The 17,296-nt window shown below is 48.1% G+C and overlaps 1 protein-coding gene across 1 annotated transcript; it reads left to right on the top strand.

Annotated features, from left to right (window-relative positions):
* Positions 1 to 2,369: 2,369 nt before the first annotated feature.
* On the top strand, positions 2,370 to 16,486 carry LOC101405281 (uncharacterized). The gene is given in 6 exon segments (XM_014794405.2): positions 2,370 to 2,599; positions 4,730 to 4,768; positions 7,040 to 7,166; positions 7,663 to 7,761; positions 13,495 to 14,579; positions 14,582 to 16,486. Coding segments are annotated over 6 exon segments (1,497 nt in total). The 5' UTR covers positions 2,370 to 2,509; the 3' UTR covers positions 14,639 to 16,486.
* Positions 16,487 to 17,296: the final 810 nt, after the last annotated feature.

The raw sequence follows: 17,296 nt of genomic DNA, 5'->3' as shown, positions 1-17,296 counted from the left end.
CCACCTCTACAGCCCAGAGTCCGCCAAAGTTACTCAAACTATCCGATCCCACTCTTACTCAGTGTACCTACCCTGCCTCGTCCATTCCTTCCCGTGACAAGCCCAATAAAGCCTCTGGGCCATGCTTTTTCCTCTCCCCCTTCTGCCTCATGATCCACCTTGGTGGATCCACCCCATGTGGCCCTGCATGGTGTGCCATGCCTCCTGTTTCTAGGGTTCTGAGTATAAGCTTCTTCCTTCATGAAATCATTTCTGTGTCTCTGTGTCTTATCATATCTGATTAAAATAAATCCCAGGTACATTTTGTGACAGTAGATAATCACCTTACCTAAACTAAATGATTAAATAGTCTGTTCTTTCCTCACTGATCAAGTTATTTCAAATTCGACACCCATGTGAAGCTGTTTTAGTCTATTATGATCATCCATTTGTCTATTCCTACGATTAAATTAAACTGTCTACATAGTTTCTCTTGTCTTTCTTTATTTTAAAAACTGTCATACATTCAGTGGAATGTTCATAAGTGAAGTACAAATTGTTTTTTTCTTTTATAAAGACCACACCTATAAAACTATCACCCAGTGTAAGACAGAACATATCAAGTTTCTTAGGCCTCCCCTGTCCTGTCTCTCCTTCTGTGTTGTTCTGGCCACTAGAGGTCACCTGACATTTTGATTATCATTCTCTTGATGTCTTTATAGTTTTGCAACTCATCTATATTTCCCTAAATGATAGACTATTATTGCCAGATTCTGAATTTTCCATAGATTTTACTATAGTGTATGTATTCCGCTATGAGTAGATTCTGTAACATGTTTGCTAGATGCACCCACACGGTTCATGGTATAGTGGTCAGCTCATTTTCATAGCACATCAGTAATCCAATGGGTGAATGATCCAGAATCTACTCTTCTAAGATGTGATTTCAAGGAAGTGATACATGTCTTCCTGTGTTTGGCTTAAGGAGGGAGTTTCTCTGCACCTCATCTCACACCTGTTGATGGGTTTCTCTCTCCTGACTCTCTTCCTTCCCTTCTATAATTTTATTTATTTATTTATTTTCCCCCCAAAGCCCCAGTAGATAGTTGTATGTCATAGCTGCACATCCTTCTAGTTGCTGTATGTGGGACGTGGCCTCAGCATGGCCGGAGAAGTGGTGTGTAGGTGCGCGCCCGGGATCCGAACCCAGGCCGCCAGCAGTGGAGTGCGCGCACTTAACCACCAAGCCACAGGGCTGGCCCTCTTCCTTCCCTTCTGTTCACATGCCACATTGTGGCCTGATCTAAATAACTCAGGCCCCTTGGATCTCTCTCTATCATCCCATATTCTCTACTCCAATATTGACTCCCCTCCTCCTTTCCAGAATCAGCTAGTACTGAAAACCTAGTTTCAGAAAGTTCCAAGAAGGAGCAAATGCTTCATCATCTTTTGTCCTCATGAGTCACTCCAAAGCTGTGATGAAGTTGGTCACTGCTCAGCCCATGGATGAAAGGGACAGAAGAAAAATGGAGGAAATGAAGATTGACATGAAAGAAATAGAGTCACTAGCAGGGGAGGTAGTGGGAGAACAAATAAACAAACAAATAAAAAACAAACAAATCTCTTTTATCAACAGCGGCTTGGTGTCAATAACAGTCCAGCATTCTTCCTACTTGAAGGAAGTTGGCTTTGTATCTAGAAATGGAAGGGCAGTGGGAACATAGAGTAGGAAGAGAAGAAGGGAAGAAATCTGGGGGGAGAGGAGTATTGGCTTATGGGTCTGAGGCCTATAGTCCTTCCTGAACACCAATGTTGGGCCCTCAAGAGGGAAAAGGGCACAAATGACGGGGGGGAGAGGGAGGAAGGTGAACACTGGGATCCCCGACTATCTCACTACCTACATCCAGAGCTCAGAGTCTTTGCTTTTTCTCACACAACAGGTATTGGTTCACCATCGTTGTCTTTGATACTGGGCATCCCCCTACCAAGGGAAATTTGGCAACGTATAATTGGTTCAGTCCACGGAAACTGCTTTATTGTGGCCCTAAAGATCCTAAGTCCTTCAAGAGAAGGACAGCGTGGAGCACCATCTGCTTGGGGAAATTGAAATCCAGGCCCACCTACAATAAGGATAGTCTCTGAACGAGAGTCTGGCAGAATTCTTGACCTGACTGCCCTTCCACCAACATCTCTGCAGTTCTGTTCACTTCCTTAACGTTTGGCGCTGTGCGAACTACATTACCCAGAAGGCGCTGCGCTCTGCGAGGCCGACGCTCGGCCAATGAAAACGGTCGTTTCCGTGCGTCCGGTGCCCTCTGGTCGGGACTTCCGGCGTCGCCTAAGAGGCGGTCGTTTTGGGGTCTCTAGGGTGGGTCCGTTTCTTCTGAGGCTCCGGAAAGCTGGTTTTGGGCTGGGGTGACGAGAGAGGGAAGGCGCGAGAGGAGGCAGGCGGTGTCCTCTTTGCACAGAGGCGGGTCTGAGGCGCGGTAGCGGCGCCCAGGGGTACCCCGAATCTAGGTCGGGGACGGGGATGCCCGGGGCCCGACCTGGTCCTGTGCTCCCGGCCCCGCCCCGCCCGCACAGTCCGATGGCGCCGGCCGCGCGGAGGGAGCCGGCTCAGGTCAGTTCTCGGGCTGCGGCTTCTCCCCGCCCTCAGCCCAGCCCAGCCCAGCCCAGCCCAGCCCTAGAGCCCCGAGTGAGCGTCCCCGGCTCAAGCCCCTGGGTCTAGGACTGTGAGGTGCTCGTGGGGGGGCGTGTGTGGGTGAGCTACATGCAGAGGGACCAGCTCATGCAAAGGCACAGAGGTGGGATTGAGCTCAGAGTCCTAAAACTGAGGTTTGTCTCGTGTCTGCAGGGAACAGCTTGTGAGGGGACGAGTCACGTGGAAAGGCAGCCCGAGCAGCTGGGCCTTCATTCTGAGGGCGCTGGTGGCCACGGAGGGTTGTGAACAGAGAAGGGACTCGATCAATTTCTCAAAGTGTTCCAAAGCCTTTTCGGGAAAACAGACTGGGAGGAGGGTGATGAGGTTGGAGATAAGGAGACCTGTGAGGAAGTCAATACAATAGACTAATAGTTCTGGTAGGGACTGGACCATAATGGTGGTGGAGGTGGAGGTGGAGGGGGCGGGGTGGAGGAGAGGAATGATCGGATCTCTGATGGATTTTAAAAACTGAACAGACAGGATTTCCTGCTGCATCAGATGTGGCTGTGAGAGAAAGTACGGAATGAAGGACCATCCCGTTTTTTTGGTTTGCATTTTTGTGTGTTGCTGTTTCCTGACTAACTGGAAGTATGGAGAAGGGGAAGTCAGCGCAGGGAGCAGGTTTCAGGGAAAAGATTAGGAGTTGAATTTTGGGCATGGTAATCCTGAGATGTCTTAGCGGGGAGGTGTCACATGGGTAGCTTGCTCACTCACATCTGGATTTCTCAGCGTGAGGGGGGTGGCGATCTGGGCTGGAGATATCCAAGGGATGGTGGGTAGTGGCCTGGACCAGAGCAAGGTCTGGGGCTCATGTTTAGGAGGGAGAATCTTTTTTTTCTTTTAAGATTTTATTTATTTATTTTATTTCCCCCCACAGCCCCAGTAGATAGTTGTATGTCATAGCTGCACATCCTTTTAGTTGCTGTATGTGGGACACGGCCTCAGCATGGCCAGAGAAGTGGTGCGTCGGTGCGTGCCCGGGATCCGAACCCCGGGCCGCCAGCAGCGGGGACGTGCGCACTTAACCGCTAAGCCACCAGGCCAGCCTTAGGAGGGAGAATCTTAAAGTTTTCATTGCAGATGGGCCTGGAGGGTGGGGCTGCCTCCAGAGGGGTGGATTTCTGTGGTCCCAAACGGTTCTGGCTGGGGTCTGCAGGAGTGGAGGGTTGTAGGTTCTAAGGACCCAGGACTGGGATGGAGACTGAGATGTTCAGTGGTGTAGATTTCCCACTTCAGGCTCAGCAGGCCCTCATGTCCACTCTTTGTGGAGAAAAGGAAACGTCAGCCAGGCTAGTCGTGCAGCCCCTTTGGAGCCTAAGTTCTCCCAGCCCTCAGGGCAGGAGAGATGAGCAGCTGCTGCACTGGAAAGGCCCCCAGCAGGATTGCCTTCAGGAGAGTATACAGTAGGCAGCCAGGTTGCCAACAGGACTAGTATCTGCTCCGGTTCCTCAGGCCCAAGCCCCCAATTTATTACCTTGTGAGTTTATGAAATAAGTACTTAAGCACTAATTGATAAAAATACATACACGTGTTTGTGTACATATATACATCCATATGTATGTATGTATATACACACATACACGTATATAGGCAATTAACATGGATTTAACAAGTTAAATTGATGTAATCAGTTAATAATTGGTTGAAATTTTAATATACTGCTAAACATTTGATTAAAATCAAATGTGTTAAATATCACATTCTCTTAGTTAAAAGGCATGTAAAAAACTCCACATTTTCAATACCTACCAGTTCATTTGCACTGAAATTGTTGACAAAAGTTAATTAAATTATGAGGATGGTAAGTGTTGATACTTAGTACTTGACACATAGGAATGAGTTTGATAGAAATAATAGCCCCAGTGGGTGGGGGCTGTTATTATCCCCATTTTACAGATGACAACACTGAGGCACAGGGTGGTCAAGGACTCATCCAAGGTCACTGGCAAGGCGTCACTGAGGGCAGAGGCCCAGATGGTGTGAGGGGCTTGGATGAGCCTTTGGGGCCCAATAGTGTTGCCTGCTTCTCACGGCCTTGCTTTTCCATAGGTTCTTGTGGCTGCAGAATCACTTCCACACCATGCAGAGGTAAGTGGAGGGTGTCTCAGATCCTTACCCTCTTCATGGGCTCCAGGATTGTGGTGTCCTGGGACTTTGCCTGCTACTCTCCCTACCCTTCCATCTCAGATCCCTGGAAGGTGATCACAGAAGGTTGGGGCTCTGAGTCCTGATCAGGGATTATGTGGATTGGTTCCCATTTATGGCAACCAGTGGCATGGCATTTAGAAGATATTACATTCACAGTGATCAACATTAGAAAATGCTAGAGGTGAGGGTGAGCTGGGATTGCTGCAGCAACCGTAGGTCTCCATTATGTCTGATGGAAACAGCAGGAAACAGGAGTTAGGCCTGGAACGGTAGCCTGAGGAGCTGGATCTCTATTCTGAGGGTGGTCGAGCCATAGAATGTTTGGAGCAGAGGAGGGAAGTGATCTGACGCAGACTTAAGCTTTTTCTGCTGCAGGGTAGAGAGCAGACTGTTGGGTTGGAGGGAGAAGAGAGAGGAGGCTACTGCCATAGTCCAGGCAAGTGTTGGCGGTAGCTGGACCAGAGTGATGGCTATGGAGATGGGAGATGTGTTGGAGTCTATGTCTGGTTTTTTTGTTTTGGTGAGGAAGATTTGCCCTGAGCTAACATCTGCTGCCATTCTTCCTCTTTTTTTTTTTTTTTTTTTGAGGAAGATTAGCCCTGAGCTCACATCTGTGCCAATCTTCCTCCACTTTGTTTGTGGGATGCCTCCACAGCATGGCTGATGAGTGGAGTAGGTCCATCCGAACCTGCGAACCCGGGCCACTGAGGCAGAGCGTGTGGAACTTTAACCACTCGGCCGTGGGGCTGGCCCCTGTGTCTGTTTTTTTTTAAGTAGGTCCGAGCAGACTTTCTGATATGGAGAATGAAAGAGAAGTGGAAGAGTCAGGGGTGACTCTGAGATGTTTGGCCTTAGGAGCTAGAAGCGGAGAAGTACCACCATGTTGAAGTGGGTGGTAAGAGTAATTTTCAGTGGGAACATTAGGAGTCAGGTTTTGGCCATGTTGACTTGAGATGTTCCAGAGGCCATTGAGTGGATTTGTCAAGTGGGCACCTGGACACACAAGTCTGGTGTTCAGGTGACGGGTTCAGATTGGAGACACCCACAATACGGACGGTGTGTGGATCAGGATGGAGCTGTGGATCAGATTTGGCAGGGAGCATTTTTGGATCCTGGTAGCAATGCCATTAGGTAATGAGGGAGGGGAGTGTGGGGACAAGGACTGGGGTCTCTTGCTAGACACCTGGATGGAGGTGGTGGTCTTGAGAAGGACATGAGGGAGAACAATGGCCATCGGGGAGGGGGTGTAGGAGTGAGGAGAGTCTGGCTAGTGGCCAGAGTTTCCATGGGGAGTGGACATGAGATAGATGTGGAGACAAGGCAGTGAGAAGACAGTAGAGCCAGTGCCACTGTTTATTCCCCTAACTCTGGCCTCCCCGGGCCCTTGTTCTGACCCTGCTGGGACCTGGGGATTAGCTCAAGATCAAATGGGATCCTCTGGGAGAATCAGTAGGCCTGGTGTGAGAAACAGGTGGGCTTGGGCTTCGAATAAGCGTCAGAGGAAGCTGAGACTGGTGAGGGGACACCTTTACAACACAGAACTCGCAGAGGGCTGAGGGTGTCTGAAATCTGCGTGTGGTTCTGGGTGGCTGAGGATGAGCAAGGATAAGGGCCAGGTAGGGAGGCCTTCACAGCAGGCCTGGGGGTTGACCCTGGCAGTCAGGGCCATTGGAGGTCTGGAGCAGGGTGGGATTCTGACCGCATTTACCAAGCATCCTCTAGATATCATGAGCACGCTGGCATGTGGTGAGGCCAGGGAGATGCATAATAGGGTGTAGGGGGTGGTGGTGGCAGTGAGGCGTCGGGGATGTGAAGGGAGATGTGGTACAAAGAGTGATGTGCATGTTGGGAGGGAGGTCAACAGATGGCCCCAGGCCCTTGTCCTGGGGCTGAAGGGAGACCCAAATTTGATTGTGTTTGGGACACACAATCAGGGGGCCCCCAGGTAAATTGTCTGGCAGGAGAAGGGTGAGGCTCTGCACACCAGGCCCAGAGCTTAGATGACGTCTCTTTGCCCACTGCCTGTTGTTGCTGAAGGCTGAACACAGTGATTAAAGGGACCACGAGAAGAGAACAGGCATCAGTGGCACCAGGGCCTGGTATCTGCTCTGAGGTGGGGAGCTAGCAGGGAGGGTAGGTGTTTGGGGGGGGGATGCCAAGAGTCCTGGGAAAGGAGGCTGTACATAAACTCAGCTGTCCCCACCTTGGCAGGGTCGTGTGACCTTTGAGGACGTGGCTGTCTACTTCTCCTGCGAGGAGTGGGGGCTCCTTGATGAAGCCCAGAGACTCCTACACCGCAGTGTGATGCTGGAGAACTTTGCACTGATGGCCTCTCTGGGTAAGGTCCTCGCAACCCACTGCAGCATCCTGGGCCGGGCTTTGCTCTTCCCCTTTTCTCCAGGGGCAGGTCTGTACTTCCCAAAGCTGAGCCGTGGGCACTGCTTCCTTCCCAGTGTCGTGGAGTAGGTGCTGTGAGAGCCTGGGCTGTGTGCACTGCCCCTCTCTCCCCAAGCTGCCCCAAAGCCAGGCAGGAAAGGGTTTGGGGCTTAGAAGTCTGGCAGTCAGCCTGATGCATGACAGCCTGTTGGCCTCTCCCTGGCCTGGTGATGCTGTGAAGATCCGTGGCAGTTCTCTGCCCCAGGTTCTGCCCTCTTCCTCTGGCTGACATATGAGATCTGCCTGTGCCAGGAATTGAGGCACCAACATGGCCACTACTTGACTGGGTTGTTTCTGCAAGACTCTCCTCCAAGTTCTTGCTGTTATATTTAGTTTTCTTTCCTGTGGTCTGTCGTAGGGTGTGTTGCTTTGACCCACCTGTCTTGTCTCTCCCATAGGACTTGCATCTTCCGGGACTCATGAAATTACCCAGTGGGAGCAGTGGGCAGAGCCCTTTTTGCCTGCCTGTGGAGTCACCACTGCAGCAATGCCAAGAGGTACTTGGAGGGAGGAGTGGAGAGGTGTGAACTCAGATCATACCAGGAGTCTTGCTAGTGGGCCCTGAGGTTTTGGGGCCACAGCTGGTTTCCAGCTTTCCTTTCCCAGTCACCCACCTATCATGTCTGCTCTGATTGCTGACCCAGGGCTATCCCCAACCTCTCTGTCCTTCACATCTCACCTGGGCCTCCCCACTGCTCCTTCTGCAGTGCTCTCCAACAGTGGCCTTGTTTTGTATTCTTTTATGAGATGGTTTGTCAGGTGCAGCCACAAGAGGAAACACAGGAGGAGCTTAGGAAAAAACAAAGTTTATTATACTCAACAGGTCCAGAGAGACAGTCACCGAACACCAAGAGGCGCGTCACGTGGGAGCTCCCAGGGAGTGGGCTCAGCCAAGCAGGGGGGAAGCAGAGAGTGAGGACCTGTGGGCAAGTGTTTTTATCGGGGGTCAGGGGTAGTACAGAGGAATAGGCATGAGGGGATTTCATTGGAATGTTTGAATGTCACTAGGTCACAGTCAGGAGAGGGCAGGAAGGGGAACTCGTGGCAGAGGCCAGCCTTCACACTGGTGCACCTGGTCTTCTGGGTAGGGTGCTCACAGCCTGTTTATGGGGATGTTGAGACAGCAGGAAGATAGGAAGTTTTATTTTTATTTTTATTTTTTTGATGAGGAAGATTGACCCTGAGGTAACATCTATGGCCAGTTTTCCTCTTTTTGCTTAGGAAGATCGCTGCTGAGCTAACATCTGTGCCAGTCTTCCTCTATTTTGTATGTGGGATGCTGCCACAGCGTGGCTTGATGAGCGGTATGTAGGTCTGCGCCTGGGATCCGAACCTGGCAGCCCCAGGCCACCGGAGCGGAGCACGCAAACTTAACCACTACGCCACCAGGCCAGCCCCTGATAGGATACCCTGTGGTATCTCAACATCATTAACAGTACTAATTGAGATGGATAACACTTGCTACCTGGGTTGTGGAGACATTAAAGGTGACTGGAATAGCTTGGTCTAGCCACCGAAGGCAAGCTTTGACAAAGGTGACAACTAAGAGGAGTCCTACTAGGCATATGATGGGGGTTTGAAACCCAGGCCACAGCCAGGCACTGCACTTAGTGGGGGAAAGCCCAAGAGAACAGGTCAGGCACCTCTGGAGTTCATGGAATCTGGTGAAAGGTTTTGGTTACGCTATGAGAGATTTTTACCTCTTGACCTCATCCTCATAGCTTCACCTATAGCTGTCCAGAATTATTGATGTACGTACAGCAGAAAGTGCCCTGGATGGCACAGATACCTCCTTTCCTGGCTAGTAAACAGTCAAGAGCCCATCTGTTATCCATGACCATTTGAGCTTAGACTCTTGTGGGCTTGTTGCAAAGGTGCAGCCTTTGTCCGTGATCTGAGAGGGCCACAAAAAGGTGCTGGTTGGCTCCTGCGGCTATGGCAAGTCCTATTAAGATGGGAACAAATATTCCCCGTTTTGCTGGCCTCTTTGGGTTGATAGAAAAGGGGAGGTACTGGTGGGTAGAGAACTGTGGGGATCCCCAGTGTAACCACTGCACACTGGGGTACAGTTTCATTGGGAGTTGGCAGGGAAAAGTATATAAGAGGCTGTGTCTGTGAGTTTGGGCCACAGTGCCCATGAGGTTGTTATCATAAGGAGGGTGAAGGCCCTCACATGGGGAATGGCTGTGTGTGGTTGGCCCCTGGGCACAAGTGGTTAAGCCTGGGGGTGACTTGATTGTAATGTGCAGCCGTCCCGGTGAGTCAGCTGGGAATGAAGGTGGGTGGTGTAAGCAAATGAGGGCTTTAAGGGGACCCTGTTCAGGTCCTGGTAGTACAAATTGTGCGCAGTGGCTGGGCTGTTTAAATAACTCATGGACAACTTGGTAAATGTATGTCAGGTTCCTTCAAATGTAAAGGCGAACTGAGGCTGATTGGTAATAAGCAGTGAGTAAAATATATTTGGCAGATCTGCATGGCAAAATAGTCCCTGGGTGCCCTTTGGATATCTTCAATTACTTCAGTTATGTTAGGTATTGGAGCTTGATGGGGGGAACTTGAATTCTGAGGTTTCAGTAATCAGTGGTTAAATGTTACTGTTGGTAGAAGCCTTTAAGACTTTCCACATAGGACTACTGAAAGAAGAAATAGTGGGAATAATCACCCCTTCTTTTACTAGATCTGGAGCAACCGGAGGCCAGCAGTACCTTGTTTCAGGCGATATTGTGGCCTGTTTACTATGTCACCAGCAGGGGAAGCTCCACATGTTCTCACTTTGTGGTTCTGACCAGCAGGGCCAGGGACTTGGGCTATTCCCAGCATTGTCCATGGCCTGCAATGGCATCTCTTGTCTATAGAAGAAAAACTCAAAGCATTACGGGTCATCACGACAGGCAGCTGTTCAACAAAGATTGTTGCGATATTGACATCTACTGCGATTTGTTTACCGTAAATAGTTTTACTGGCATTACCCTGTCATTTAAAAGGGGTACCTCCTTTAAATTTGAATGGGTTGCCTGGAATGATGGTAACTAGGGCTCTCGTATCCAGTAAAGCTAGGAAAAGTTTTTTAGAGTTCCACTGAACCACAGAGTTGTATATGGGTGATTGTCCCTGGGTGGTGTGACAAGGCCTGGGGACTGGCTGAATCCCATTGGAGAGGCCTTGGCTTTGCCAGTTTCAGAGCTGGAAGCATCCTTAGATGGACTAGGAGGAGTGGTTCCCTGAGCCACCAGACCTGTGGGTAATGGGTGAGGCTCTTTTAATATTATCTCCTTTAGGGCAGGCCCTGTGGCTTAGCGGTTAAGTGCGCGCTCCGCTGCTGGTGGACCGGGTTCGGATCCCGGGCACGCACTGACGCACTGCTTCTCCGGCCATGCTGAGGCCGCATCCCACATACAGCAACTAGAAGGATGTGCAGCTGTGACATACAACTATCTACTGGGGCTTTGGGGGAAAAAAATAAATAAATAAAAATTATTAAAAAAAATTATCTCCTTTAGTTGTGATTTGGGGGCTGCTTGCCTAGTAATTAGTTTATGAGGCACACTAGAGTCTCTCAGTTGTCAATAAATGGGGCGAGTTGAATCTTTGGAGGCAGTAGGGGGTGTCAGCAAGTAGGGAAAGAAGGAGCAGGCTGAATGCTGTGGTCGGGGGGGATACCTGAACGCCAGGAGGGGGATGTGATAAATCAGAATTTGAGTCAGAGTTGGTGGAGTTCTCATGGCATGTCAGGAGATCAGTTCCATCCACAGCCTCCTGTTTGGTGGGGGACATGCTGATAAGTTAAGCAATGCTGCCGTGAACTGAGAGGGGCACCTGCAAGAACTACTCCTGGACTCTGTGACAAAGGGGCCTCCTCTAGATTAGAAATGTGTTCAGAGTTTTCCTTATCGGAATGTGCAAAGAACTGATAGATCCATTGAACCATTCCAATTTCTGCAGAGGAGCACGTGGGCTTCCTTGAGTTTTCCATTGGGCATCTCCAGGCCATGAAAATCAAAGTCAGTAATGGTAGGGCTTCTGAATCCCGAGGGGTGCTAGAGGTTTCCGGTTCCTTGTCTGAGGCTTTTACAAGCTCATCAAGTTTTGGCCTCTGTCACACCTGCCCTGGCGTTTGGGGCACCCTCTATCCTCTTTGGGTGCCTTCAGCCCTGAAATGTGTGAGAATTGAATTTGGAGAGCCAAAGGATCTTGAAGTAAATGATGTATCTTAGGCTCTTTAGTAATGCTGGCAGCTGCCTCATCTCGGGGGCTGTGAGCAGGAGCTACAAGCCTGTATTAAACACTCTCAGTAACCCATCAGCTCCCCTTTCTCCATCTCTTTGAATGAAATCTTTAAGAATGGTTTGGATTTCGTCTTGTGAAATTATGAATTTCAGTTTTTAACTCCTTTTGATCTCCCATGTTCTTGACCCACTGGGTCTGGAAAGACCTTGAATGCTTCTTTCCTGTAGCCCCTCTCGTAGGCAGCAGCCTCCCTCTCTAGGGTGACCTCAGCTGGGTCAGGGTCCATTTAGGGGAGCTATGGTGGCCTGATCTCCTTGGGGGATTGCTCCTAGACCGTGGGAGCTGAGCAGTAGTTGGCTTGTTGATAGGCAGCACCACTAAGTAGAGCCCTGAAATGTTGCATAGATGTCTTACCCTCCTCCGGTTATTGGGAGATGCTGAAATTAAATGTTCTTGCCGAGATCCTGGGCCATAAGATCTTGAGCCACTGATCTCCAGGGATGGGATCCAGGATACCCATAGGATCAGGAGACAAAGAGCGATAGCAACAAGGCATGTAGTGGAGAAGGGGTTGCCAGTACATCAGTCCTCATGGGGTGCCATGGTGGACTTTTCGAGGGGGAGGCAGCATCACAGGTTAGACTGAGGAGGAACATGAACATGAGGAAGCTCCCAGTCCCAGTGCCTCTAGTCCACAAGTCTGACCTCCCAAAGGTTACCCAGCCCTCATCTGTTGACAAATGAGCTAATAGCCTGCACCTGATATCCAGTGTTCCTGTATCAGCTGCAGGGAGGTCAGCCTGCCACTCTCACCCTGATCTCAGTGGAACCTTCATAATATTTTTAGCCAATTATGGCAGTCTGTCCCTTAATCGGGGAGTGCTGGGAGAGCCTTTCTCCCCCTCTTGTCGAGTCAGGGCCGTCCAGAAGTGGTCTTGGGGTAATCTAGGAGGATGAAATCCATAATTTAGGGTGAAAAGCCTTGGCAGTGCCTAAGAGAGACAACACAAAGCAGCTCAGAGCAGCAGGCACAAATGCCAGCATGACACTGAGCCTTCCCAGATGGTAGAGCCCAACAGGGACAGCCAGTTTGTATGCCAGGCAGATAAGGGGCATCTCCCATGTCCTCCCTTGCTGGTGATTAAACCATCCTATTCATGATGCCAGTCGTTTTGTATTTTTTAATGAGGTGTTCAGTCAGGTGTGGCCACAAGAGGAGACAGAGGAGAGGCCTGGGAATAAACAAAGTTTATTGTACTCACAGGTCCCAGGGAGACAAAAAGAGTCATTGCATGCCGAGGGGGGTGGGTCATCAGGCAGGGAGCACCAAAAGAGCAGGCTCAACCAAGCAGGGGAGAAGTGGAGAGGACCTTTATTGGGAGTCAGGGTGGGGTACACAAGAAAAGGTGTGAAGGGATTTCATTGGTGCATCTGAATGGCACTAGGTCCCAGACCAGAGGGCAGGAAGGAGAACTTGTGGCAGGGGCCTACCTTATCACACTGATGGACCTGGTTGCATAGTTCATAGCCTGTGGGGATGTTGAGGCCACAGGAGAATATGAAGTTTTCAAGGTTATGCTACAGGCTTTCACTGAATATGTCATGAAGTGTGCATATATCCTTAAATAGTATTTAAACACCAGCTATTTTGCATTTGATTTTTCTGGGCTTGGACACAGCCTTCTGCACTGTGTTCCTGTGTCACCAGCAGCTAAGGTCCTGCTGACAGTCATTTGCAGAGGAGTGTGTTGGAGACCCTGCCTCTGCTCCCTGAGCTGCACCCCATCCTTTGTTCTTGCTGCTCATGAGGCCCCCCCACCGGTCTGTGAGCTTGCCAAGTCCAGCACTGCACAGTGAGCACTTCCTCACCCTGACCTCAGGCCCCTCATTCTGCCAGCATTCCCAGGGACTCATTACTGGGTGTGTCAGACATGTGTCTGTGAGGGTGCTGCCCCCTCCTACCAAAGTCTACATACATTTCATCAGCATTTCCCTGCTTTCAGGTTGTTGGCATGGAGCAGAGGTTAAGGAAGCACCTCCTGAGCAGAGTGTGTATGTAGAAGGAGTGCTCAGAGCAAACCTTCACCAACACCAGAAGCTGCACTGTGGAGAGAAACTCTTAAGAAGAGAAGAGACGGAGGAGGGTGAGAAGGACTCCCCAACTAGCTCTGGTCTTCTCAAGCATCAGGTGGCTCACAGCGGAGGGGAGTCACATAGGAGCACTGAAAGTGAGGAGGCCTTTCACCCTGAAAAAAGGCATTACAAATGTGGCGAATGTGGGAAAGCCTTTGGTCAGAAATACTTACTTGTTCAGCACCAGAGGCTACACACTGGAGAAAAGCCTTATGAATGCAGTGAATGTGGGAAATTATTTAGCCATAAATCTAACCTTTTTATACACCAAATAGTTCACACTGGTGAAAGGCCTTATGGGTGTAGTGAATGTGGAAAATCCTTTAGCCGAAATGCCGACCTCATTCAACACCGGAGAGTTCACACTGGAGAAAAGCCTTTTACATGCAGTGAATGTGGAAAAGCCTTTAGGCATAATTCCACACTTGTCCAGCATCACAGAATACACACTGGAGTAAGACCTTATGAGTGCAGTGAATGTGGGAAATTCTTCAGCTTTAACTCAAGCCTCATGAAACATCAGAGAGTTCACACTGGAGAAAGACCTTATAAGTGCAGTGAATGTGGGAAATTCTATAGCCACAAGTCGAGCCTTATTAATCATTGGAGAGTTCACACTGGAGAAAGGCCTTACGAGTGTAGCGAATGTGGGAAATTTTTTAGCCAAAGCTCTAGTCTCATGCAACACCGAAAAGTTCACACTGGAGAAAAGCCTTTTAAGTGCAATGAATGTGGAAGATTCTTTAGTGAGAATTCCAGCCTCGTTAAACATCAGAGGGTTCACACTGGAGCAAGACCTTATGAGTGCAGGGAATGTGGCAAATTTTTTCGCCACAGCTCCAGCCTTGTTAAACATCGGAGGATTCACACTGGAGAAATGCCTTATGAGTGCAGCGATTGTGGAAAATCGTTTAGCCAGCGTTTCAACCTCATTCAACACCAGAAAGTTCACAGTGGAGAAAAGTCTTGAATGCAGCTAATGTAGAAAAGCCTTTAACCAAAGTTCTGCTCTGATTCAGCAACAGAAACTTCACAATTCAGGCCATATGAATACCATGAACATGAAGAAAGGTTTCAGCCAAGGGCTTCACTTTGTTCAGCACCAGAAACTTCAGATTGGAGGAAGGCTTTAGGAGTGCAGGGCATGGGCTGTCTAGCTTAAAACAGAGAAGCTCTGAGAGTAGCCTTTACGAGGGAGCCAGCAAGTGAACATTGTTCATCGAAATATGCACACTGGCCACAGGATGAGAATTGCTGACATCCTGCCCCTCCCGAGAAGACAGCACTCTGCTTGGGACCTCTAGGGAGAGGGAGCCCTGTGTTCTTGGCTGTATGAGGCTGGAGTGGAGTTTTCATCTGTCTGAGTTTGGAGGGAGGAAAGAGTGATCAGTCTTGGTTCAAATGCCAGCGGCTCTTGTTGTTCTTACTGAATATTAGATTTTCTTGAATGTTTCTTCATCTGCTGTATACCCTTAGGACCATTTCCAGAGACCTTAAATTGTGTTTTTATAATTTTCACCAGTTTTAATGGGAAGCAGGCCCACAAAGCTCCTCACACTGTCATGCTGGAAGTTGGTCCAAATATTTAACTTTTTAAGAACTTGCCAGATTGTGTTCTAGATGGTTATGCCGTTTCACATTTCCTTCTGGAGTGTATTAGATTTCTGGTTTCTTCACATCCTTGCTGACTTTTGTATGTAAGATATGAGCCATTTGTTTTAGCAATTCTAGTAGATGTGTAGTAGTATTTCATTGTGGTGTTTTTTGGTGAGGAAGAGTGTTCCTGAGCTAACATCTGTTGCCAATCCTCCTCTTTTTGCTTGAGGAAGATTGTCCCTGAGCTAACATCTGTGCCAGTCTTCCTCTATTTTGTATGTGGGATGCCACCACATCATGGCTTGATGAGTAGATGTGTAGGTCCACACCTTTGATCCAAACCCAAGAACCCTGGGCCACTGCAGCAGAGTGTGTGAACTTAACCACTACGCCACTGGGCCGGCCCCTCATTGTGGTTTTAATTTGCATATCTCTAATGACTCAGTGTTGACCATTTATTCCTGTTTATTTGCTAGCTATGTATCTTCTTTAGTGAATTATCTATTCATATTTTTTGCCTATTATTAAAAGAATTGTTTTATGATTTCTTTTTTTTTTTTTGTGAGGAGCACTACCCCTGAGCTAACATCCAATGCCAATCCTCCTCTTTTTTGCTGAGGAAGACTGGCCCTGGGTTAACATCTGTGCCCATCTTCCTCTAGTTTCTATGGGACACTGCCACAGTGTGGCTTGACAGGCGGTCCGTTGGTGCGCACCCAGGATCCGAACCTGTGAACCCTGGGTCACCAAAACGGAGCACGAGCACTTAACCACCATGCCACTGGGCCAGCCCTATGATTTCTTAATATATTTTAGATACAAGTTCCTCATTTGATATATGCTTTACCAGTATTTTGTCACAGTCTATGGCTTTTTTTTTCATTTCTTTTTTAAAAAAACTATATAGTTTTTTTTTTTTTTCCTTTTCCAAAGCCCCAGTACGTGGTTGTGTATCCTAGTTGTAAGTCATTCTAGTTCTTCTATGTGAGCCGCTGCCACAGCATGGCAATTGACAGACAGGTGGTGTGGCTCCACGACTGGGAAGCAAACCCGGGCCACTGAAGTGGTGAGTGCTGAACTTTAACCAGTAGGCCATCAGGGCTGCCTTTTCTCATTTCTTAATGTCTTTCTTAGAGCAGAATTTATTAATCTTCATGAAGTCCAATTTATTTTTTCTTTTATTGATTGTGCATTTGGTGTTGTATTCTTTTTCTCTTACAGTACTTTATCTTTGCTGGTAGATAAAAGCCTTATCTGAGTATGCTATTGGAGTCTTGTGAGTCCTTTTAAATATCCAGTCTTGTGAAATCTTTGTAGATTTAAATGCAGATAAAGAACTCAGTGTACTTAACATTGTACTAGAGGTCTGTGTTCGTGACATATGGAAAAAGAAAGTCTAAAAATTGTACAGGTAGAACCAAAATGGTCTATTCACATACAACATGATTATGTTGAAAATTCTAAATGATCCACTAAAAAGCTACTACATTTAATGATTGAATTTAGCAAGGTCCCAGGACAAAAAAGGCTGATATACAAAAATTATTTGTATTTCTGTAATACTAGCAATGAATGCTTGGAAATTGAAAAAAAAAATCCTTTACAAAAGCATCAAAATATGAAGTATTTAGAAAAAAATGTAATATGTTCGAGAAGTATAAGAAACTACCATACATTGCTGAGAGATAATAAAGGCCTAAGCAGTTTCACTGGTGAGTTCTACAAAACATTTAAAGAATAAATAATACTACAGTAAGACGTCCTTTCAGAAAACAGGAGGATCAAACGTTTTCCAACTCATTTTAAGAGGCCAACATAACTCTGATATCAAAACCTGAGTACAAGAAAAAAAGTAATTACAGAACTGTAGTCCTAGTTAACACAGGTGAAAAAATCCTTAACAAAATATATAGCAAACCAAATCCAGAAAAATGAAAATAATAAAATTAATCATTGGGTTTTATCAGAGGAAAATATGGTTGAACACCAGGGAAACAATCAATCCTCACCCCCCCAGTCTGTTTTCCTCTCTGCAGTCAGAGGGACCCTGTAAAGACCTGAGTCAGAGCACCACTG

This window comes from Ceratotherium simum, chromosome 33 (assembly GCF_057802395.1).
Source record: "Ceratotherium simum simum isolate JZ-2026a chromosome 33, ASM5780239v1, whole genome shotgun sequence".
In the NCBI taxonomy this organism is placed as follows: domain Eukaryota; kingdom Metazoa; phylum Chordata; class Mammalia; order Perissodactyla; family Rhinocerotidae; genus Ceratotherium; species Ceratotherium simum.
The sequence above is the reverse complement of the archived record's forward strand: the minus strand, read 5'-3'. Positions and strand labels throughout refer to the sequence as shown.